Here is a 25,353-nt window from a genome sequence, read left to right on the forward strand (position 1 = left end):
GAGCGCGATGGACACAAATACATATAAAATATAACTTTAAATTATACTTAAACTTATTTGTGTCCATTATGCATTGCGTTTATTTTTTTTTTTATTTTGAATTTTTATTTCCAAAATTTAATATTTATTTCTGTCTTATTTCTGTCCCTAATATATTTCCTTTATTTTATTGCGCGCAGAGCAAGAATATTCTTAAAGCCTTGTGACCACGACATGCTAGATATCGATATCCGAAATCTTCGAAATCGTCTGAAATCTCGGACGAAAAGAGAATTGATCAATTACATTGGCCGAATTATTCAAACGAAATTGGTCAATTCTCTTTTCATCCGAGATCTCGAACTTACATATGTAAATATTTCTAGCATCGTGGACTTAAGAACGGAATATTCAGACCATTTATTTCGTAGTAATTAGAGTATGTAAATGTATGTATATTAGAGTATGTATATTTTTGAAGGGTTATACACTTTATTTGGATAGTGTGCGCGATGAATGATTGTTGATGAATGATGTGTGAGGCGGGCGAGCACTTGTTGTTTTTGTTGTCGCGTTTTTGTTGTTCGCGCGGTAGCGCGAGCCTATCGTGTGTCGTCATTCGCGCGGCTACCTTCGACCCGGCTGGCAACGGCTCATTATCCTTTAGTGCGCAATACCACCGACGGGAGAATGCGATAATTTTCCATGAACAATTATCAATTAGCAATTCACGCGATTGATTAGCTTTTACGTTACGCAATTCGCAAACGTGCGGGAGCGTATGGCTACTTGGCGAGACTTGGGTATTCCGCGCGATTTGTTCCTTTGAGGGATGGCGGTGAAAGAGACGGCGGGAATTATCGTTTCGTCGGCGGTATTTTTACGGACGGCGATTAGCTCTTTTAAAATTACGTGTACATTTCGCGTCGCGCCGATTTGCGCGTAATTTATCCGCGTATTTTTCGAAATTGGAAGTGCGGAATAACGAACGGGGAGTAACGAAAGCGAAATCAAGGAAAAATCGGTGATGATGTATCGACCATTTGTTAATAATACACGTATTTCGCGGGACTTACAAATATAGTATCAAATATGTATATTGCGTGCGCGGTACTGAATTTCGATTACACATTTTTAGACCAGCCATATTAATTGACCATTCGACTTTATTTAGCGCGTAGTATCAAATTGAAGTTGCCGTTATACGTGTATCAATTTTACATATATCGCTGATTTATTTAAAACATTCTTTTAGTCTCACACACACATCCACACACACACACACACACACACACACACACACACACACAAATTACATAAATATGTGAAGATTTAAAACAATTTGCAGATTTAAATTCTACTTACTTTTGTCACATTAATTTTAAAACAAAATGCGTGTTGCATGGTTAACATCGAGAATAATGTGCAATTGTAGTTTATATTATATTATATCACGATTGTAATTAACCGCGTTTTCGCGAGTATTGTGTGAGTGCAACAAACCGACAATCTGACCCCGACAATCTGAGAGGAGGAGGAGGTTTAGGAGAGGCGTCGGGCACCGGCGGAGCAACCCTGGGGTGAGTAGGTTTTGTTGTTTATTCGCGTAATTACTTTTTGAAATATCAATTATTTCGAGCGCTGCTATAATTTGATTTCTACATTTCTATGTAGAACAATGTAATTTCCAACTCCGCTGCTGCGCATCATGTCGGTGAGTTGTTACATTATATTTCATTTTGTTCTGTGGTGTATGTATATACGAAACAAATTTGTGAAAACATATTTTCTGACACGTATTAAATCAATAAGATAAAATCATGGATAACCATGACATTATTTTTAAATAAATAGATCATTTATGATCATTCGTCGATTTATTGCTCTGAAAGAGCATTTGAATGAATGAATACATAAAGCCAAGATTGAGTTACAACAATTAATTATTGACATATATTTATGATATTATATATTTTGCCGGTATATTATAAAATATTTTATGAACGATAAATTTTTGAATTACTTTATTTTTGTAATATAGAGAAAATTAAGGAAAAAGAGAAAAATAAAACAAAACAGCAAGAATAATGTTGAAACTAATAAAGTTAATATTTCAGAATTTAATTGTTAATTAAATCACTAACTAGGAAATCACAATATTATCTAAATAATGAAAATGAATAATAAATAATGGAATAAATAGAATACATTAAATAGAATAAATAGAATTAAATTAAACAGAATAGATTAAATAGAATAGATAGAATAGTAATGGCAAATAATCGAGCGATATAACGTGTAATTAAAACACGAGTACGCGAATTCCATCCGTAAAAACTTTTACTTATTACTTATTACTTTTTACTTATTACTTTTGTGACGTTTATATATTTATGATGTTTATTATTTATAGCTTGGAAACTGTTTTTATATTTCATATTAAACTTTTTAATGTTAATTTTTCTTTAAAATATGCTATTATTTGTTGGTTACGGAACACCCTGTGTATATAACGCATCTAGCGAAAGTGAAGGTCTATACACTCTTATGCAGTGTTACGGTTCTCAGCATACAGATTGCTATGATCTGTCACGCAAAATAATCCGAAATAATGTGATAAAGATTAATTATCAACAATTTGATAAAAGTGTCGATACGATTAAATTATTTATTACTATCGGACTGTAAAAAAAATTACTAATTCAAAAGTTATTGCCTAAACTTGATTAAAAAAACTTGATTAAAAAATATATAAATGCGCCCTATTTAATATACATTTACATAATTTTCAATTTTTTTAAAATTACGTGGAAATTTTTCGTCGACCTTGCACTTGCACGAATACTGACATTTCGCCGTAACTTCACCGTGAAAACGTTTGTGCGAAGGAATCGTCGACCGTCATGGCGCGAGCTCGAGCTCGTGATTACATTTTCTCTTTTTAGGCCAGTATTGAATAACGTTTTTGTTCGCTGCTTCCGCGTGCGCTATTACGGCGTGTAACCGGATTAACGAGCTGTAGCGAGTTTTAATTCCCGTTCCTCTATGAATGCGGGCCGATTGTCACTCTCGGTCTCTCAAAAGATCCGTCGTGACATAACCGTGTGTAACACGTGCCCGGCCGGAAACAACGTTACGATCTGATTTTTCATATTTTTTATAATTACCCCCTGTATGACGTAAAGAAAAGCGTTTATTTGACATTTTATTTTTTATTTTTTATTTTATTTTGATATTTTATTATATTTAACTCAAGCACTCGATCATTTATGTTTCATTTTGCAAATTAGCGATTGATAAATACATCGCGACAGCTTTAATTCTTCTCTTTGAATTGATTATAACTCGTGTCGGAAACTGACGTCAATTGCATGATGCAATTCCGCTAATGATGCAAAGCGTACAAATTATATTAAAGCTTCGCTTGGCGATAGTATATGGCGATTGTATATCCTGACGTTTCGAATAATCAGAGATGATTATAAAAAAAAGTCAAATTATATTATGTATAATATAATACAATCAAATTATACATATGTGATTATGTATACGTATATAAAATCGAAGAGAATTTCCGTGACTGATAAAATTGCATGGCTATTTCACTTTCTCGCTGGGGCGCGATCTTCCTTTAACTGGGTCATACGAACGCGGAAATAGATGGAAGCAACTGTACTCGGACGATGATACGGTGCAAAGTACGCAAGGTAAATTGCCACAATAGACGTCACGGAGATGTCGGAAAAAAGGGAACGGCCGGGGGTGCAAAAGTACTTTACTTGTTACGCGACTTTACGTGTGCGAGATACCTACGTGACGCGCATCGTTATCGTCGTATCGGCACAGCGACCTGTGTGGCTCTCCATTTCGAATAAGCGAATTCTTCGTAACATCGTAACGAGAACGAGACTACTCGGTAGGCCAAAAGCCATTATCTTGGAGAAAAAAACGCGTTTCCAGACAGTTAAGAATCGCCATTCGTCTTGTGTTGAGTAGTCGTTTTTTCGTTTTTGCGTAAACGAGAATTTTCTTTTTTTTTTTTTGTGTTAAATCTGCACGAACATCTCTCGCCAGTGCAAATGATACAAATATACGACAACCTGTAGAGTTTTTATTTAAATAATATAATAAATAATATAATAATATGAGAAGTAATGAGACAGAAAATAATGATTACGATATTAATTACAAATTTAATCCAAGAGATAATGTAGAGCGATAGATGACAAGAATTTATTTTAAGAAATTTATTAATACATAAAAGAATACATTAATCATAATAATACATTCTGAGTTTAGTACGTCGTTTTGTAATTAACATCTTTGCAAATTTCTTTATATAACATTCACTTTTTTTATATAAAAAGATGGTTAAATAACTGGATGTAATTTAGAACAATATATATACATTTAATCACGTGATACAATTTACTAGATTTATATAATCTCGTGACATAAACATAATCTATTTATTTACGCTAGTGATATTAATTAAAGTGAAAATATTAATATAACTTTCTCGTATATTTAATGAATAAATTTGCTTTATTACCGCTAATTGCGACTGAATAATCACCAGTTGTTCGTCAAATTATCGATGTTAATTCAAAGTTCGTGTAATTCAAAGCTGGCGAGTTTGAGAGAAGTTAAACGCTCATTATCCAAATCGTTTGCTCATTAGTCATTAAAAGTAGACTAACGAGTATGCGAGAGTTGAAAAGGAACGGTTACAAAGTCAGCCTTATGAAATACCCGTGTAATTCTGGAAAAAAAGAACTCGGCGGCGATCCAAGATTGTCGTTCAGCGTCCTGTAGGTTGCACCGTGGTGGGTTTTGGGTAGATCCATGGGTTTGGTGCGTAGGGCGGCCTTTGGGGTATCGGGTAAATCGTAATAGCCCCGGATGAAACTGGGCTAGGAGTCGGTATCGCATGTACAAACGCGATTACGGCGGCCGCAATAATGATAATAACTTTTCTCAGAGAGATCTGAAAACGGAGATGCATAGTTTCGCAATACATCATGTCATTTTTAATGGTGGTTTAAAGTTTACGCAAAGAAAGAAAGGTACAATATTTTGAAGTATATATTTAAAAATATATTATTTTACTCGCCATAATTTAATTCGAACATTTTTAAATTCCTCAAGTTATATTAAATGTTACGGCTGGAAACCAAGGCGATAAAGCAATTTTGATTATCAGTGTCTATATATTATTATTTTTACATATTGAGATAATGAAGAATACTTTCGTTATCTTTTTGCAACCTAAACTGTTCGGATATTTTGTAATTTCGCTACATCTCGGCCTATGAAATATGATCTAACCAACTGGTTCTACCTGTTTTTCCACTAATTGGTACACGATTAGGACAATTCGTAGCACGAGTCTTTTGCACTTTGTTTCGTTGCATGTGCAAATGTCGGGGTAAAAATTTGTTTCCCGCCAGATATTTTGATGGTGAACTTTTACTCTTACCGATCGTCTAAATTGCTACTCCTCGACGCAAGGTAAAAACCATCGTGGATAGAACTTTCTCTATGACTATTTGAACTATGCAAACTTAGTCCGAGGGATAAATAACCTACCTAATATAAATGCAATATCTTTATTCTTCATTTTCAATTAAGTTGCAATGCAATGCAAAAGCAATTGACTTGGATTTATCTATGTCTAACTGTTATTGCTAAAGCGCGTTCATTTATCTTAATCGTAACTTAAAATTGTTCAAATAGAAATGATAAATCTGTTTTCGCTAGCTCATGTGCAATTTGATAATTCATAAAATATTTTATGAATTTAATGCATGAATTGTGAAACAAAGTACAGTAAAATATAAGATTACTTTTAGTATGTTTTTCCGATTTTATAACACTAGCCGCTTCCCATTTAAATGGGTATATCGTTATAAAATAGCCGGTAGAGACAGTCTTTTAATGCCTCGTCAGCAAACTGACATATTCGACAAAAAAAATGATGTCGTCGCGCCAACCTTAAATTGCTGCGCCGAGTGCGATTATAATTATCACTGTTATCAACCGCACATTTTCGCGCGAAAATGCGGAATAATACGAAAATAACAGCAGATACAACTGTATTCTTTAATTCGTAATCTGTTCTCGCCATGTAATTTTCGAGAATGCGCGGTTGCTGCTCGTTCGAATGCAGAAATCGTCCGCGGTCTAATTTACGTTGAGATCAATCGCGCACGCGGAAAGAGAAAACCGAACGATCTTATTTAATTTGCAAGTAAGTTTCGATGGAAGCTGACGATTGACAATCGAGTTAACTGCGTGAATAATGCATCGCCCCGGCTTTATCGTTTCTCATTGCCGCGCGATCGCAATGATTTTCCGTGTTTATCCGCGTAAAACCCGCAACAATTTCGTATTAATAGAGGCGATAGATCAGGAACTCGATAAACTATGAATTATTATTCGAAATTTATGCTTGAAATGCTATAGATTCCGATGGAAATGCCGATATCACGATCATACTTTTACTTTTTAAATCGATTAACATATAGCATCTCTTCCTCTCCGTATTTATTACTAATTATTACTAATTAATTTGCATTTATTAATAATTAATTTCGTGATATGCATATTTGATAAAATCGAATCTTCTCTCTTTGCATGACGAGATATTAAATAACAAAACGAGAGCCAACTGCTCCGATTTCCAATGAGGATTTTCATGAGGGGAATTATATCGTTATTTTCTTTTACATTTATTTTTAAAAAAATCTTATAAATGAGGTATAACTTAGATTAATTTAGAACGCTAATAATTTATTCGCTGTATAGTTTATTACCATGATGTCGAAGATTCCACGATGGCTGTCCCTTAACGGAGTGATGCTTGAAACAAACAGTACGTATCTTTAAACGCTGACAGACTTTTTATACCGACGGATTTTGAGAGGTGGATATTTGGGTCAGGATGCATACGTGAGAAGCGATATCGCCCGTATATCGTACGTGGTCAAGGAATTCTCGGTCAAGGAACCGAGCAGGTGTTTTTGTTCGTTTTTCATTGTTTTTCATTCATGTTGACTTGCGCTTGCAGCATTCCGATCAAATAGATGCGCGCCAGTGAACAGCTCGCGGAAGAGGAAGGAAGAAGTAATTCATATTTCTAGTGCGAGAAATTGTTGCATAACAATTAATTAGTAATTAGAAATGAAAAACTTAGTTTTATTAAATTTGCATGTCGCATATACAAGAAGCAAATCGTCAAGCGTCTATGTAACTTAATACATAACTATATTGGAACTATGACAGACTGGTGCAGATATGATTATTGTTATAATCGTTAGATATGATAAATGGAAAACGGATTAATTAAAAATTAAGAGAAATACACAGGTATGAAAAATAAGAAACTCATGCATGTAAAGACTACGAATTATATATAAATGTAATATTTCTAATATAATGTTTATTAAGATACAATTTAATGTGATGATTTTTTTTGAAGTATTTAAAAGAAATTGTCACATTCACAATATTTAAACAAGCTAATGTTGATTGCATTGTATTATATAATTGACAATTTTATCGTGTGAGTTGATTTTCGAAAGTGCTTTTTTTATTTTTTTTTTGCACAGAAATATAGCTGATTATTGGAAATATTGAAAATAATAAAAAGATGGCTATTCATATTACTGATATATGTTTTCTTTTATTTTTTTAACGGATATGTTTCTTCTTATTTTCTTTTCTTTAAAATAAATTAGGTTTATTTTTGTCGGGATTGTGATGCAGAAAGTTCAATTCTCTAAGGGTACATTTTCTTTGTATCAAAAATTGTGTACGATGAACAACAATTAGCCAAGAGTCCTTGACATGCTTGTAGTTCGCACACATTGAATACTAACTAGTTTTACTAGAATCATCTTAAACATTGAGTAAATGCAAATCATAGTTCCAAAAACCAGTCCTACCGGTGTTGCTGTTTATGCTAATTACGGATCTCTTGACGGTGTTAGAGGCAATTTCATTTTGAGAGACTTTTAAGAAAAGTTTTATGAGTCACGCGAAGTTATTAGGTTTAAGATTTGACATTAAAAATTTCAAATTAAAGTTTAAAATTAAATTAAATTTTTTGTAGTTTATAGATTTAAGTTTATACATATGTGGATGATAAGAAATACCATTTTCTAAATTAATTAGAAATAAACTTTAATTCAACAATTTTGATTTGAGAGTAATAAAATATTTATTATTATTTATAAAATATTGAACATGTAAAAAATTGTAATACAAAATAATTTTATTACATCGTCGAAGCGTTATTTTTATTTTATTTTAAATATTTAAAACGTTAATAAATATCGACATTTCCATAAAAAAATGTATTATATTTAATAAAATCCTAATACTATTATTCATTTTAAATTGCATGTTTTGATCTTTAAATGTTAGATCAATTATGCTAATATCTTTAATTCTTTCAAATGCGTCATTGTGATGTTAAAGAATTTTTCCTACGTGCTTTTTAGTTCCAATCGTTTCATGATTCATCTAATTATTAATAAAACGCGTTACATGTATTTAAGATTAAAAATGAATTGGCGTCATGAGCAATCATTTACTAATTAATTCTGCGTACAATTTGTTTTTTCAATTTCGACGAATATGATTCATAAGAAAAAAATATAAGATATATATATATATATATAAATCTATTGTTTAATATTACATATAGAAATGTTTTTTATACAAGCATAGTTCAAGATTATTAAATTTAATAGTAAATATCTTCAATAATATAATATAAAAATATAATTTAATTTTAGAGAATATATAATATAATTTCTAATAATCTACAATGCTATTGTGAACAACAAGATGCAGATGTTATATTATAAATGCATTTATACAATCTACATTTATACAATAATTCTCAGTCAGTAGATTCTCAATTTAGCAATCAATTTTTCGCGTTTAAGATTGTTTTTAATGTAACATTATTATGTACAAAATTGTTTTATACCAAAAATATATATTAATACTTTAATAATGATGTAAATATTTTTAATTCATATATAATTATTATGATGTACACATTATTTCCTAAATTCTAGTTTTATATTTTACTAAATAATAAAATATAATAATTAATTTATAATATTTTTAAGTTATGAATGTATTGTGTATTTATACATTTCTTCATAAAGTGAAACGTCAGTATTTGATAAGGTGACCTTTGATACGTATGTATATAAGGCAGTCTTATCACATGCTCTCTAAGTTTGAGCTGTTATACTACCCGATGAGCTAGTTTCGGCAGTATTTGGAAGAGATGGAACCATAGCATCATCATTAATAGACTCTTGTTGTTCAGTCGCGTGTTTAGACCACGACGAAAAGTGAATCAATCTGAAGAAAATAATGTCATTAAAATTGATTTGTTAAAATTGGATTATATATAAATGCAATTAAATGAAATATTTTCTAATATTTTCAATTAAGGCTAAAAATAAAGAATACGAAAAGATATCGTCTAGAAAAATAATATAATTTACTTACAGAATTAACAAAAGCACGGCAATCTGCGTAGCAAACGTTAACCAATAAAATGAATTTGGTGCTGTCTTTATTGTGGCGTTGTAAAGTTGGGAATATAAGCTGCCACTAAATAGCGGGACCGCGTTATCGCATACAGAAAGCATCGCAAATACTTTTCCTGAAAATCAGAGCGATACGATTATCTTTTTTTTTTTGTTATGACAGGAAAAAGAAATTATCCGGAACGATATTATAAAACCGATAGCTTTAAAACCGGACGAATTTCGATTCTGACATAGAGATGACTTTACAGAATTTCATTTACAATTTTATTTACAAAATTCCAGACACTGGCAAAGTTTTTTAAAATTTATTTCTAATTAATTTAGAAGATTTTCTAATATCAAAAATGATTATATGTCTGTGTTGATTCTGAGATTGAACCAATTTCAATTTAAAAGTAGATTAATAAAAATATAATTAATTACTACCTCGCTCCTCTATAGGCACAAGTTTCGAAGTCATAGATCTAAGTACCGGAGCTACTACTGGACCTAAAGCGGCGACAGTAGCACCTGCAAAATGGTTATTATTATAAAATATTTCTTGATTACTTTATTATATCCAATGTATATATGAAATGTCTTAATTAACCAATAATGACATCATATAGCATTTAGAAACAATGATTTAGAAAGACATCTAACTTACCCACATAAAATAGTTCTGGTCGTTTGGCTAAAATAAATACTATTCTTCCAGATGCATGTGCTATTGTTCCAACCGCTACGATGAAAACATCCCTCATTCCCATTAATTTACTCATAATAGGCACTCCAATCAACATTGCTAAAACAAAAATTCTTTTTAAGCATATCATATGTTTTTAAAATATCTATATATCATTTAAAATAACTGTATTCGTGGAAGGAATGATTTTATTGAAGTATCTAGAAATTTAAGTGGAAATCAATAAACAATTTTATTGGGCTATCAAAATTGTTTAATTGTATAAAAGAAAAAATTTTTGCAAAAATTCTAGCAATTTGAATGCATAATTCTATTTTGATAGCTCAACAAAATTATTTTCAAATTTGACCCAAATTTTCAAATATTTCAGCAAAACTTCTTTCTGTGCCGCTTATAAACTATATAATATCTAATTAATATCTAGCTTTTAATTTATTTGAAATATTTATAACTATAATAAATATTGAAAAAATGAAAAAAATATTTAAAATAATGCGAATATTAAAAAGATTTAGAAAAAAATTAATTAATATTTTATTTTACGCAGCGATCTTTGTATATTTTTTTATGTAAAAAAACCGAGCCTTTTATACAAGCGCAATACGGTTGCAATTTATTTATTGCCATTTAATTACAAAACTGTAAATTCGAAAGTGCCGAAAGTGAAAGTTCTTGCGATTTCGATAAGAAATTTCTCCTTTCACTTGCATCGCTCAGAACATATCGTTGTTCGGATTGATTTCATCGCGAAATATTAAAATTAATTTCAGTTAAAAATTTAAAAAACTGACCTAATACGAAGAGAGTTGATTGAAATGTTTTAAAATTGCTAAAATCCGTCACGTCCCATTTAAAGATCAGTGAAGTATACATTTGACTCTTGGGCTTTTCGTCTCTCTGAAACGTATATAGGCACATCGCGAGAAGAAGTAACCATAGGTGTAATTTGCCGTGATTCTGTCTCTTCTTCACTAACGTTCGCACCGTCGTAGAGACATGCTTTACATCGAAGAAATCCAGCAGCCAATTAGTATCCGAAAGCATTTGTTGTTGTGGTGAAGTTCGCCATTTGAGCCATATAAACGAGTACACAATTGCCAGCAAGAGCAAGGTTGCGTTTACAGCGAACATAATCGTATAGGACTTGTTAACCACTCGATTGAACACGTAAGATCCAAGTGCAACTCCTAAGAACAAAAAGAAATATGATTAATTGCTTGAACGTTACGCCACTAGAGAGATTGCAAAGATTTTACATAATCGAACATTTTCATGAAAAGTAGTTGACAAAGCAGTAATGCCACTGATAATCCATCCGATTTTTTTAATAACTCCAAAATTATTTATAAATAAATAAAAAAAATTTTGTAATAAAAATGTGCAATATTAATTTATACAGGATGTCCAATAGTAATCGTATTATCTCAAGTAGAGTGGGTTATAAAAAGTGGGTTAAATAAAAAAAAAATCTTATATCATTTTACGACTTTTGCAAATTAAAGAGTTATTAAGTTTTTATATATTCGCGAATAAGCAAGCTTTTTTACAAAATGATAGCCTAGCATTATGCATGCTCACGATTGCTAGGAGTGCGGCGATGGAGGCATTATACATTGGAGGCACTATAAAGACATACTTTGTCATTTGCACTATAAAGAAATACTTTGTCATTTGTAGATCACATTCAATATCTTATTGCGTGTCTATCGATGCATAGTCCTGGGCTATTCTTTCGTACGAACATTCGCTTATTCTATATAAATTAATCTTCATAATCTTCAGTTACTGCAAAAATCGTAAAATGCCACAGAACTTTTTGATTCAATATAATCTACGAGAAATGATATGCTTATTATCGAACTGTATATAAAAGATATTTTTAAAAAGTTACATTCCTTATATGCCTACATAAAATATTTTGATTGACAATTCAAATATTTAATATACTATAATTATAATTATAATTATTTTCTCGATAAGAACAAAAGCTTTTTTGAGAGCGAACTTGTCTTTACCTGAAGGCATAGTACTGAGATAAACGACATCCAAAATCGTAATTCTCAGGGTTCTTTGTTGCATAGAGCTTACGTCCGATATATATGAGAAACAACTGGCAAAAATTGCGACATCGCCACCCAATATACTCATCGGTAGGGTTGCCGTGTAGATTATCATGTTTACATTCCAAGTTTCCATTATGGAATTAATCACGATCATAAAAGAATAAATAAATTTGCCCGTTAAGCCGAGGACGAGCGGCAATTTACGTCCATGCCGGTCACTCCAATTGCCGTAGAACATCGCCAAGATAATAGGCACCAGATGTCCGGCAATGTCATTCCATTGTTGAAATTCTGACACGGTCATCTGCAACATGATTTTTTCTTAAATGGAATTCTTAATTGCAGAATAGAAGTTCATTGCCATCTCGGCACTGCGAAGACTCTATCTCAAATTACAGTGGACGGTTAAAATATTACATGAAAGAGCTGCTTACAAACATTTTAACATTTTTAAAAATTGCTTTTAAATATTTTATTTTATTTTCTACTTCCAATAAATAAATTTTCATACGCGAAAGAAATAGTATTTTGCTGAAGTATCTAAAAATCAAATACAGATCTGAAAATAATTTTTATTATCAATATTATTATCATGCTTTAAGTATCTTACAAAGTTATTTTAATGTTCCAAAATTATTTTCAGAGTTATATATGAAAAAATTTTTTAATATTTTAATTAAAATTATTTTTTTCGTATAAAATAAGAGAAATGTGAGAATATATATATATGTATGCTTAAATATAGACTACGATACATCGCAGATGATATAATTTTTGTTATGTAGATATCTCATGCTAATATTTAACTAGCAACTGCTTTGATAACATCCATATTGCTGCCATCCATGTGCCAACTATCTCTACTTCAATCAAATATTTACATCTTGCAGTGTAGATAATAAGATAATTATACATACGAGTCAAATTGGATACTTGCGCTCAAACATCTCTTCTAATCGAAATTTTGATAGCTTATCGAAATGTATATTTCCTTCTATTTGTTTCTTTTTTATTTTAAATACGATATATTATAATTTTTACCTGTACTTTGGTCTTTATATCCGTATTATTGTTATCATTCAATGACATACAGACTTGTTCCGAATATCCATGATCCACTCGACAGGCTTTATACTTAAAGAAGTCTTGCTCGACGACTGATGTGAACATAAATGCCATCATGAAGAGCCACATGGTCGGCTCTACCGATATATGTTTTGTCCATCCAAAGTATTTTTTCCATTTCATGTTTTCACGAGAGGATTCCTCCATTCTTGCTGCCGTCTAAAAATTGTAAAATAAACATTTACACATAGTTTAATATAAACTCGACGACTTGCTCGTTTATAGCAACATCGTTTATAGCAACATATATTAAAATTGTAAAAAATAAACTAAATTAAAACTAAACTAAAACTAAATAAAACTAAAAAAGCTACTTTGGCAAAAAATAAAATGACGAATGAAGTAAAATATATAATATGACTGTTACCTCTTAAAACTGACAACAACAAACTGACGATAACAAAAGAAAGAAGATTGGAAAAATGTAATTACAATTTTTAATTGTATAAAATAATCAATATATAAATATATATTATATAAATATTAAATATCTCTGTCACATAAATGCACATAGAAACGTTTTCAATAGTGCATATTATATGTTACACAAGAATATCAGCATTTCACCATCACTATTTTCATTTCGGTATCATTTATGTTGTGATAACTACATAGTTTTGATCTCTCGACCTTTCTCCAGTTTAATATCTAGAAAGGAAACATTAGTAATATTATTGATGTAAGAGATTTCAGCGTTTGACATAGAAACGGATATATATCATTAAGAAGGTATTACATTTACAAATGTTGTAAACATGACAGAAACATGAGTACATATTGAAAAAAATCATTGATGCTAATCATTATTATTTAATTCTTAGCTATTTTTATGAGATTCTTTTGGCGCTTTTTGACTTCATAATTTTTTTCTGATTATTTTATTCTTTTTTTCGATTGTTAATGCTAATAACATATAAATATTATACTTTGAAAAAATTAGAATATTATAGAAGATGTTATACGACAATTTTGAATTAATTTAAGAAAACTTTATTATAAAAAAATTTTATTATAAAAAATGCTGACTAAAGGCTTGAATATTTAAAAACTAATGATGATATGCAAATACGATTTAAAAGATGCTTTTTAGTTGATACAATTATCTTTTTTTTTAATAAAATTATTGTACATTTCAATTATTTAATTATTTACATTATATTTTTAATAATATTTACTACTTATCTTTAGTGCTAATTTAAACAAAGAATAATACAATTTCATAAAAAAGATTACGACATCTCTTTGACGAAAATATAATAAAGATATTTAAAAATTAAAAATTAAAGTTTCCAATTTGTTATCTAATTATTGTGTTGTGCATTATGACAGAAAATTACAAATAATTATATATAAAATATTATAAAAAATATTTCCGTTAAAATCAATAGAGCAAAGTAACTTTTTTGTCATTTTCTTACATTGCAAATATTCTTTTTATCAAATACGATATTTTTTTAACTTAAATCAACATCATATTACTTACTTCATTAGTTTTGATATCATAATTAGTTGTTACTGGTTTTGCCATTGTCTTCTTTTATTGTAGAGCTTCTTTGATATGAAAGAACTTTTTTGGCCACTACTCTCAACTGTCTCAGAGGGTTAACAATCTGAACTCTGGCGAACTCTGTTTTATTTCGCGAATTATAATTTATGCACGTGTTTTAGCATAAAATTTGCTGAGCTAGTTTTTTTATGAACCCACAGGATACCTTATCTGTGAATGTCAGCATTAAGTCGATTTTGCATATCTTATCAATCGTTTTTAAGGCATATCTAAAAATCTCATATCTTCTCTAATCATACGGTTATTTGAATGATTACATAATAATCCGCGTAAAATTTCGCGAGTAACAATAGATGTATGTTCTTATATACGTTTTAATTAATTACGACATTCCGTTGATAGAAACTTATTAATTAATACATCAATACATTCTTTTATATTTTATTATTGTATGCATTAAATACTTGTGATTTTGAGATGCAGTATTATAAATTCATATTATATAATTAAAATCAAAAAGTCTTTATGAAAGTTTCCGGCATCGATACAAATATCTGGAAGGGGAGGCGAGGAAGGGGGAGAAATATGTGATAAACAAAAAACTCTAAAATTGAACGTTTTATCTATATAATTATTACTTTAAAATTTAAGTTTCGTTTATTCGATATGAATGGATTCTTTGATTAGTATAAATATGTACAACAAACAAGGATTAATCATATCAAGCAAGTATAATGAGTAGGAATGCGGCGAGATATTGCGGTATACGCAATAACACTTACGATAATTGGATGTTGAATGTTGAAAAATTAGATGTCTAACTTAACACGATCGCTACTGAGGGATATTGGTGTACGTGTAACGCAAAGAATGATAGTTTATATAACCGTTCTTATTTATCTGACGGTGTAATTTATAATTATTTACCATTCATTCGATAAATTGGTTGAATCAAACTATTTAATTGCTTTTGTAAGCGTGATACGTTATCCAAAGAAATGTTTTTAATATCTATTTTTGATATCGATTTGATATCAGACTAGATATATAAGTACAAGAATGATTGTTTCCAATTTTTTAAAATTTTTATTAATTATTTTATGCGATTAAAATCGATGAAAAAGTCAAGAAAAAAATTGATAACGAGCTTGAACAGACATTTATTGTTTCTTGTCGTTAAATTTTTAAATTTACATAAAATAAAATTTACACGTGTGTAAAGGAATAGTAGGTTTCACGAGATAAATATATTCTATATTAAATATATTCTATGGCTCTTACCATGTAAAAAAATGACATGAAGAAAATGTGTTAATTAATGGGAAGATATTTAACTCCATTGTCTCGGTCAAATTACAACATAAAAAAAAAATTTGTATTTGTATGTCTGATTAATATAACATTCACGAGTTAAGATAAATCAAACTTGTTTCCATCAACAAGAAACAGTAGCACCATCAATAACAGCTCCATTTCCAACATAAAAATTCATATTTTCACGTTCAGCTGCATTGAATAGAACAGATCGAGCTCCTTTAGATGAAAATAAATTCGTCGTCGGTCGTTCTGCAGTTCTGCACTGCTATCCCCTTTCACCGATCTCCAATGGATCTCCTTCGTCGAAGTCATTCATCGATAGAGCGATATTCGTGTGATAATTGCTTAACCAGCGTGATTTCGTTCGCGCACGTGCTTCGCATCTGCCGCAGCAATGTACATGCGACGCACGCGATTTGCTGGCATGTGGCTGACGTACGCGCAACCGACGTGAAACTGGAGTACGCTCGCTACGAGTACCCGATTCCGACGAGTGTTCTCCGTTCGCTGGTTCAAGTCGGAGCATCTTATCGACGATTTTACGTAATCGGCCTCGCCGAATAACGGCGACGTTGCGCGCTCGACGTTGCGTCATGCGACGCTGGAAGGCGAGAATTTGCGCGTCCTCGCGCGTCATCGGCCGTTGCTGACGAATGCGTTCATGAGTGCGACCACATAATATTCCGAAACATTCGTCACAATATCTTATCTCCGACTGCGAAACGGTCTTTGCCATCAGGTCGGCCATACTCTAGGTTTAAACGAATCCGAGGCGACATCTTGTGGTGCGGAAAATGTAGGGAAATGGATTTTCGAGAGGATTTTCTCGGCGACGTAGGTGGTCCCACGAGTGATTTTTCTCTTTTGGCGATCCTATTTCAATTCTCTTTTGTTATATCAATATCGTGGAGAGTGGTCTCTTTCTCGAAATGTTAGTTTGTAATAGAGCTTGCTACTTGCTACGGTTGGCACCTGTCAAGTGATGCAAAGTATTGATTTCTTTAGTGGTTTCAGTTTCTGTGGGAGATTTGAAAGTCACGTTGGATTTACGTTGTTACTGTTGATACTTTACTTTTTCTGTTTTTTTTGTAGATTTTTGTAGATTTTTTTATGAAACTTGATATATTTTTCTCTAGTTTTTGATCTTTTAATATATATAACTTAATCGATTTTTTAAAAAGTCAGATATATTAATAATGTTAAAGTATATAAGTAATAAAATATAAGCTGTATTTTAAAACTTTTGATGATTTTTGTTCTATTTAAAGAAAAATAATTAACATTTAAAAAAAATTTATTTCTTTATAAAATTATAATATATTTTAATAAATTGCTTTAATAAAATGTAACATTATAGTTTATAAATTTGATATCTGCCCCAAAAACTAGTAATACATTGTTAAACTATTCGATAGTTTGTTGGATAGTTAACTCATTAAACTGCCGTTTGATCCTCAAAGAAATAATGGTGAAATCGTGAGAATGCTGGTCAAGTCAGAAAACCGGTTCCTTTTTTTGCTAACGGGTTAACTAGAAGAACTAAACTAGTTTGAGGCATAGATATAACATTTCAAAGACTTCATCAATATTTAAAAACATGCTCTCTAAGTCAAATTTTTACAAAACTGAAACGTTTTATTCAATTAGATTTTTTTGTTTTATTAAAGAATTTTTTTCTTAATTAAATATAAAAAATTATATGAAATAAAAATATATTTAATAAATATCATAAAATCACAGAAATCTTTATTAATGACAAATTAAATAATTGACATGCAAACTTATTGCGTTTACATATAAACATGATAATAAATTATTAATAAAATATAAAATTAATTAATTAAAATTTTTTCAAATTATTCAAAGAAATAATTTTATTTTTGTAAGAAAGTCAGAAAGGATGAAAACAGGATGCAAAAAGTAGATAAAATAGTAGATAATTTGATTTTATTAAAAATTTATTTTATATCAGCGTTAATCACGGCACGCGATTATGGCTATCATATTTTTTCAATACAGACTGAACTTTAGGCCATGAAGTTACACTTTTCTCGAAACGATGATAAATAATACATTTGTTATTCTATTTCTTGCACTTTCGATTTTAGTTAGCCTTCCGTATCGATTCGCATCGTTACATATTGACTTTAAGATCGACGCGATATTTTATCGACGTCGTAAATAAAGATCTCATCCTACCATAGGCAAATTGTAGGGGAATCTTGAAAGAGAAATAGTCGACAGTTATTTCAGTATCGATCAATACATCCCGATTTTTATAAGATACTTTCTACGGTACCACTTACAACAGTGTAACACACTGCTTCGAGCTACTTTTTCATTTCACACATTCTATATCTTAACTAATCTAGTATTCACTTACTTAACATCCGAGTTAAAAAAAATGAAAAATAAAATACCTCTCTGTCGTTGACGGTTTAAGGAATTTGTCAATGACTTGGTCTTTCGAATCCTACTGCAAAAATGATGATGGTGTACTATAAATCTTGTCGACAGAGTTAATAGCTATCGTCATTATGTAGACGATTAACTTTTTGACGTTAATAGGCTCCTAGATTGTAAAACATGTAGTAGACGAGCTTATGACGTAAGAACTTGCATGATTATTCCGATGCGGTACGATGCACGGTAATTTCGAATACGAGTTGACATGGATCATTTGTGCTTCTCATATATCTTGATATTTTGCTTCTATGTGAAATTGATTAAAGAATAATTTGAGGATGGTGATTTATTGGTATCAAATAATTTATTCAGAATATTTGAGAATACCTTTAAATCTAATGTTAATTTATATTATTCTAGTATACATATATTAGAATAGTATAAGTTAACATAAATTTAGATTTAAACGTATTCTCAAATATTCAATATATATTATATAATAAATTATATTATATAATTTTAATCAAATTGCAGTCATCTATTTGTTTAAAATTAAAATAATTTATTCAGAATATTTGAGAATACTTTTAAATCTAAATTTATGTTAACTTATACTATTTATTTAAAATTCCATCATCATGTAATCATTATTATATATAAGTGAATCTTTTAATTTATGATACATTTAATGTATGCTTTAATTTTCTAAAATAATGATTTAAATATTTATCAAATATAAATATTTAGATATACAAGAAAAACAATTATATATACAAGAAAAATTTATACTCAAGATAAAAAGTTATTGGTTTTGGCACAAATGATCCAATGCTTATTGACTAATATGATTCGGTCGAGATCTCTTGATTTCAACAATTGACTAGCTTTGTAAATCAACATTAAATATTAGCTGGACCTGCCAGTGCTATCGAAATCGTTGCGAAAGCATCAATTCAATTTTCATCTTATGCTCGTACAACATATTAATCGACGATCATTTTAGTCGAGAAGTCGTAAATTTGCCGCAGCACACATAATTAGATTGCGTAATATTTAATCCAATTCGACGTGATTCGATACATTACAGTTTTCACACATGACATCTCATTTAATTCATTAAGTTAAATTATGTGCTTGGTAAACACGACATTCATGGTAATCGTTCGATCAAGTTAATCGATTAGACTTGTCAAAATATTTTTTTATCGTGCTCTAGTATTTTTTTCCTATAACAAATATAGCTCTTTTTTTTTTTTTCATCTATCATCTAGGAAGGATTGCCTAGGCGCACAAAAGATCGATATGTATGTTCTGATCGAGAAGATCGAGAGCTCGCGCCGCACTGATAGATACACAACGTAATTAACATCAACGTAATTAACATCTATGTATACACTTTGGCCGAGTTTGTACATATGCACACAAGCGTTCCATATACATACATACGTACATATTTACATGCGGGTGTAATCTATGAGACATTGAATACTGCGAAACTGTCGACGTCTTCGTTGAACTTCGTGCTTCGCATAGTATTCGGACGATCGATCGTTTTCTACACAAACACCTTCGCCGCAGAGATCGCAATAATTCAATAGTAGACATATGATTCAATGATTCAGTAATTATGATAATTTCAATATCACTTTGGAATCTAACTTACGAGGAAAAAAAAAAGATATATATTATTGCGTTGCCATCGCGGAAATAAATTCGGAAATCATTTCCTGAACATCTTAAACATTGAAATGTTGATTTTGCAAAGTTCCGTTTCCCTTCCATTGAGATTCCACAAAGTATTTATCTTTCCATCTCTCTTTGCAGTTTGCAGTTAAACGAGCTGCTTTGTCGTGTTTGACGGTCAAATCCGCATTGGTTTCTCTGTACCTTCGTTGGAGAAGAAAAGAGAAAATGGTTTGTTTCCTGCATTCACATATCTTTCAATGATCAATATCTATTATACTGAGCCTTTTACCTCTGCGATTGAACGTTTCGATTCTTTTGTTTATTTTATAATCTTACGTTTCAGTTAATGTTTCAATTAACTGAAATGGTAGATAAGACAATTACTTGGTACATTTCAACGTTTATAGAGTGCGACATACACGATTGAATTAAATAGAATACTTTATTTAGCAGTTTCTTAATGTTATGAGAAAAAAATCGATGAGAAAAAATACTACTCGTCGGTTAGTCGACGCCGCGGTAACATCATGCAACTTCATTAACTTTCTGTCGGAAAGTTGGCTAGTGTAGAAAATCGTTCGTCCGATGTTTACAGTTCTCTTCTACATCCGCCCGGAGTTTACTCTTTCAATTATATGAATTTACTTTCACACTAGAGGTTCTTCAAAACCCTGAAATCAAGGTAGAATTGTAACTGCGGACGGGCGAAGGACCAATCAAAGTTTACATCAATAAAAAAAGATCTTTGTGATATTTTGATAACCAATTTAGAAGTTATTATAACAAAAAAAAATTACAACAAATTCAGAAATTATAGCAATAAATACAGTATCTAATAGCATAGTTTCTAGCGTTCATTTCTTGATCGTAGATAAAATGAAATAGTAATCACATATATATTAAATTCTTTTTTAATTATGCACTCATTATTTTTTAAATTGGTAATTTTTCTTATCTAATCCTTTTTTTCCTAAAAATAATATAATTTATAATTTTTTCCAGATTCTAATTATTTTATGTATGTATATATATATATATATATATATATATATATATATATATATATAGATAAAAATTTAATTATATTACTGAATATAATTTTTGAAATTATTTAATATATTAGAGAGTAAATTATATTTCGATTATTAAAATGTGAAAGATTGAATAAATTTTAGCGATTTATCAGAAATCCTTTTTTTAATTTAAAAATAATTCTTTAACATATTATGGAGAAACAATTGAGAAACGTTACTTAAAATACTGACTATTATTATTATTACGAAAAGCAAACGAAAGTAAAACGGTAATTTCGTCACATTCTCAGAGATGGCTATGATTCAATCGTTGATTCTAGAATATATTTATTAATCCGCCGTGGTCCCCTTCATGTTAAAACAGACTGTGTACACGTACAAGGTTTCGTTCGTCCACGGTTTCGTTGTATCAGGCTTAATCTTTTTTGATTTATTTCTGATTACATATATGCTCATGGGAATCTTCTCTCTTCGTACTGACTAGAATAATGCAGAAATGTCCAACTCGTTGGACACATCACGAGAAAGATTAATATCTCGATTAATCCGGAAATTATAAAAACTATTTATAACGAAGCTGCTATCTACAAATCACATAACGTAAATGAAAGTTTCGGATCAATAAAATGCTGAGCCAAAAACGAAAAAAATGAGATTTTTTTTTACGAATGTGTATTTCATGGAATTATAAATTATTTATAATGCTATTTCTAATTGTTGTGTATGGCTTGACACATTATTGGCCCGAGTTTTTCAACTAATGTTACATATATTTGACGCTAAATATATTTATTTCTTTGAGGATGTTCTTATTGTCACGAGACTAAATATTTTCTTTTCTTTCTATTTTAAAAATAATTCGTATTTGTTCTGTCAAAGCATATCATTACATTATGGAAATTGTTATATTTATCTATTTGAAATATTTAAAGAAACGTAATTTTAAATATATTAAATAATACAAAATTGAGAATTTTCTTCTAGTCTTATTGTTTAAATAATGTAAAACGTCAAATATTTGAAAATTAAAATAATATATATGATAATACATATGATAGAATTTGAGAACACAATTGAATATGAAATCACGTGGAATTTTTGTTACTCGCTTTATGAAATAATTATGCGCACATTTAAGCTTACGCATAAACAATTGACACTTGTTGCGACATAACATTTCACTTAGCATATGTGCTCAGCCTCGAAAGAAATTGTCTAAAATATCGTTACCTAGAGACACATTTCACGCCGAAAGATCATTTCGCATCGATTATCGCAAATGTAATCAGCGCGGAACCTCATTAATTAATTTTAGATTCGAGAGAACTAAAGGCATTTTAGCATTCGAGAGAACTAAAGGCTTCTAACACACAATCACATACATTGTAGGCATTGTTCAAGAAGCTTAAGTACGACGAATATACAAGAGGACGAGTTAGCGCTCCTATTATATTTCACTAATATCCGGCATTTCGGTGCACATTTGACTCGAATTTGCCTGATGATCGCAGTTGCTAAACTTTTGTAATCACGTTGGATTTTCGGCGAAATTGCGCAAGACGACTCTCAAACATATCGGTAAGAATGTCGGCTATGGCCGATCTCATTTATAAAAAGCAACCGTCAAAATGCTATTTCGTTCCTTCTGCTGTATTCATCAATCTTGTTGAATCAAAGTTTTTTTTATGCTTTCCTGAAGTATATGAAATAAACAACCGTTTCCTTTTATTATATATTTATTGCGTTTGCGAAAAGTTTCTTAATTCAGTTTATTTATTCTTTAGACTGTATATACGGTAATTTGGTTTTCAAGACTTCTCATTTCTCCCGGGCACTTCCAATTTGAAAGTCGGCACGTGAAACAAGCGAGAAATGTAATTTGTACGAAATCCGCAACGAAATACCGGGGTTTATTCCTTTGAATGTCGGATTAAGATTCATTTGTCTTGAGATTTGTCTTAAAATTATCCTGCTCGTCATAGGTCGATTATCGTTCATGGACTGTCGACGACTCCAATTTCCGCACATGTGATCCGGACATTATACCGTCGTCTTTGGACTTGAGTATATGGAAGAAGTTTTAAAGAGCGCGAGAATTAATAATTGATACTTTCTCTGATCGCCGATGCGACATGTCGTCCATCGTGAATTCTTGCTCGGGCATTTCCACCTGTCAACATTACCAATTAATTAATGATCGAGCGAAACAAGATCAGCAATTATTTTAGACTCTAGACATTCTTAGACGGTAACACGAAACGAAATAATTTGAATGAAATGCGAAGGATATATGCAGAGTTCTCTTCTTTTGCGAAAACTTTTTACTCCTTCAAATATTTGTATAATGCAATTTGAAATTAATGTTGTGCTTGGTCGAAGTTTCAATTTTCCACGGTACACTACTCGTTAATTGAATCTTTGATTACGTTCATGAGAAAAGATTATATCACGAATTATTTGAAAAATTAATTCAGTCCCATCGTGACTGAACGATGTCATTTAAATTTGTATTATCATTTTGCAAATCGTAAAAGTACAGAAATGTTTTGATCTTGAATTAAAATTTTTCATAGCAAGTATTGCAATTCAGGGATGAATTATAAGTGAAATTATTTAATTAGTTATTTTTAAAATTTTCAGTTTTGATAATATATCGATTTACTAAAAAATACATAGCGGTTTTTTAATTTGCGACCTTAACTGTAGAACTAAATTTACGATTAATTAATTGAATTTGCAATCATTGTTTTGTTCGGCGTTTCTACAATGGTTTTTATTAATTTTATTATTTACTTCTGCATGCGTTATTTTACGTTCAATGTATATAAATGAAATTTTTGCTTGCTGTATTAAACATTTCGCACTAAATGAAAGTTTTTCATGATAACAAGATTTTTTTACTATTATTTACAAGATTTGCTCTCGCACGAAAAACATTTGTTGTGCAACTGATTGTGCCTTCGTCAGTACGCGCGTATTTGTCTGATGCAACGATATGGTTGAAAGTGTTATATAACGATCTCCTAGCTATTGGAACACTTCAATTCCGTGGTAAATTGTCGCAACGAAAGATGTAACAACATCTTTATATTAACAAGATGTAGCGCAATATTCCAACTACAGATAAAATTTTCATCGCAGTTTATACAGATATAAAATAATAAATAGAAATATCCACACGCGCAAGGAAAAAGGCATATCGATAAATAATATACAAAAATAAAATAGTATAAATAATGTAAATATAATAATAATAAATATAATATATAAATAATATAAATAATATAAATAAACAAATTGCTCCTGAAGGAATTTATTTTTCTAATATTTTTTTACTTCTATTGAAAAACATATTAAAATAAAAATATATTAAATCTTGGAAATGCACAGATAGCATCATGAATTAAACAAACGTCGTACATTTTAATAAATCGATATCCCGATATTGAAGTTAATCAAACTTAAGAAGCTAATAAAATATTATAGTTTTATATAACTAATATCTATTTGTTAATAAATTGAAATATTTTGCTGCGAAATAGTATCGATCGAAATGAAATATTTAACGTACAGCGCTCTTGTAATTTTTTAATATCATCGAATTGCACGGCATACGTTAAACGGATGGTATAAAAATAGAAAATGGATGAAAATATTTTTAAACTATTAATTGATGTATATTAAGAGAAAGTTAAAAGTACGATTACAAAATGATTGCGAAGCATGATATTCGCATACTTAGGCAGCAATTTGCAGAATATTTCGAATAGATATCCACGATATTACTACGAGTTACTTCGCCCAAGATAATAACTACCCTTTGCATTCCTTCTCCCTTCACGAATCCAAATTTATCGCGAGATTATGCGGCCGATTGTGATGCCATAATGTAAATTGCATCGAACATGCATCATACGTATTTAGCAAATCGATCACGATAGGAATGGAGTCCCGAGTTTGGCCACGAGATAAC

At 30.4% G+C, this 25,353-nt stretch overlaps 2 protein-coding genes and 1 long non-coding RNA gene across 10 annotated transcripts in view; all 3 read right to left on the reverse strand.

Moving 5' to 3' along the window:
• Positions 1–4,004: 4,004 nt before the first annotated feature.
• LOC148937392 (uncharacterized) lies at positions 4,005–7,226 on the reverse strand. Its single transcript, XR_016138437.1, has 2 exons — positions 6,795–7,226; positions 4,005–4,966 (listed from the first exon to the last, which is right to left on the reverse strand). It is a non-coding gene; the product is annotated as an uncharacterized LOC148937392 (long non-coding RNA).
• A 949-nt stretch (positions 7,227–8,175) lies between these two features.
• On the reverse strand, positions 8,176–17,023 carry LOC105430822 (putative peptidoglycan muropeptide transporter SLC46). 6 transcript variants are annotated; one of them, XM_089073183.1, is made up of 10 exons: positions 16,219–17,022; positions 14,914–15,147; positions 13,998–14,078; positions 13,347–13,589; positions 12,258–12,609; positions 11,034–11,429; positions 10,204–10,341; positions 9,984–10,067; positions 9,514–9,670; positions 8,176–9,363 (listed from the first exon to the last, which is right to left on the reverse strand). In XM_089073183.1, exons 2-10 carry the CDS (start codon positions 14,956–14,958, stop codon positions 9,231–9,233), a joined length of 1,629 nt encoding a protein of 542 aa, XP_088929309.1. In that variant the 5' UTR covers positions 14,959–15,147; positions 16,219–17,022; the 3' UTR covers positions 8,176–9,230. The 6 variants fall into 6 exon arrangements, with proteins under 6 accessions (XP_088929309.1, XP_088929314.1, XP_088929313.1 ...); XM_089073188.1 differs by having other exon boundaries at positions 13,977–14,078; XM_089073187.1 differs by having other exon boundaries at positions 13,798–14,078.
• Positions 17,024–18,194: 1,171 nt separating this feature from the next.
• Positions 18,195–25,353, reverse strand: part of LOC105430765 (adenylate cyclase type 5) — a 106,276-nt gene continuing 99,117 nt past the window's right edge. For all 3 annotated transcript variants that reach the window (XM_089073181.1, XM_089073180.1, XM_089073182.1), the window contains one exon: positions 18,195–23,550. The gene's annotated coding sequence lies outside the window, so the exon portion shown is untranslated. The remainder of the gene's footprint in view (positions 23,551–25,353) is intronic.

Source organism: Pogonomyrmex barbatus, unplaced genomic scaffold, assembly GCF_055798465.1.
Source record: "Pogonomyrmex barbatus isolate J1 unplaced genomic scaffold, ASM5579846v1 scaffold14, whole genome shotgun sequence".
Lineage (NCBI taxonomy): Eukaryota > Metazoa > Arthropoda > Insecta > Hymenoptera > Formicidae > Pogonomyrmex > Pogonomyrmex barbatus.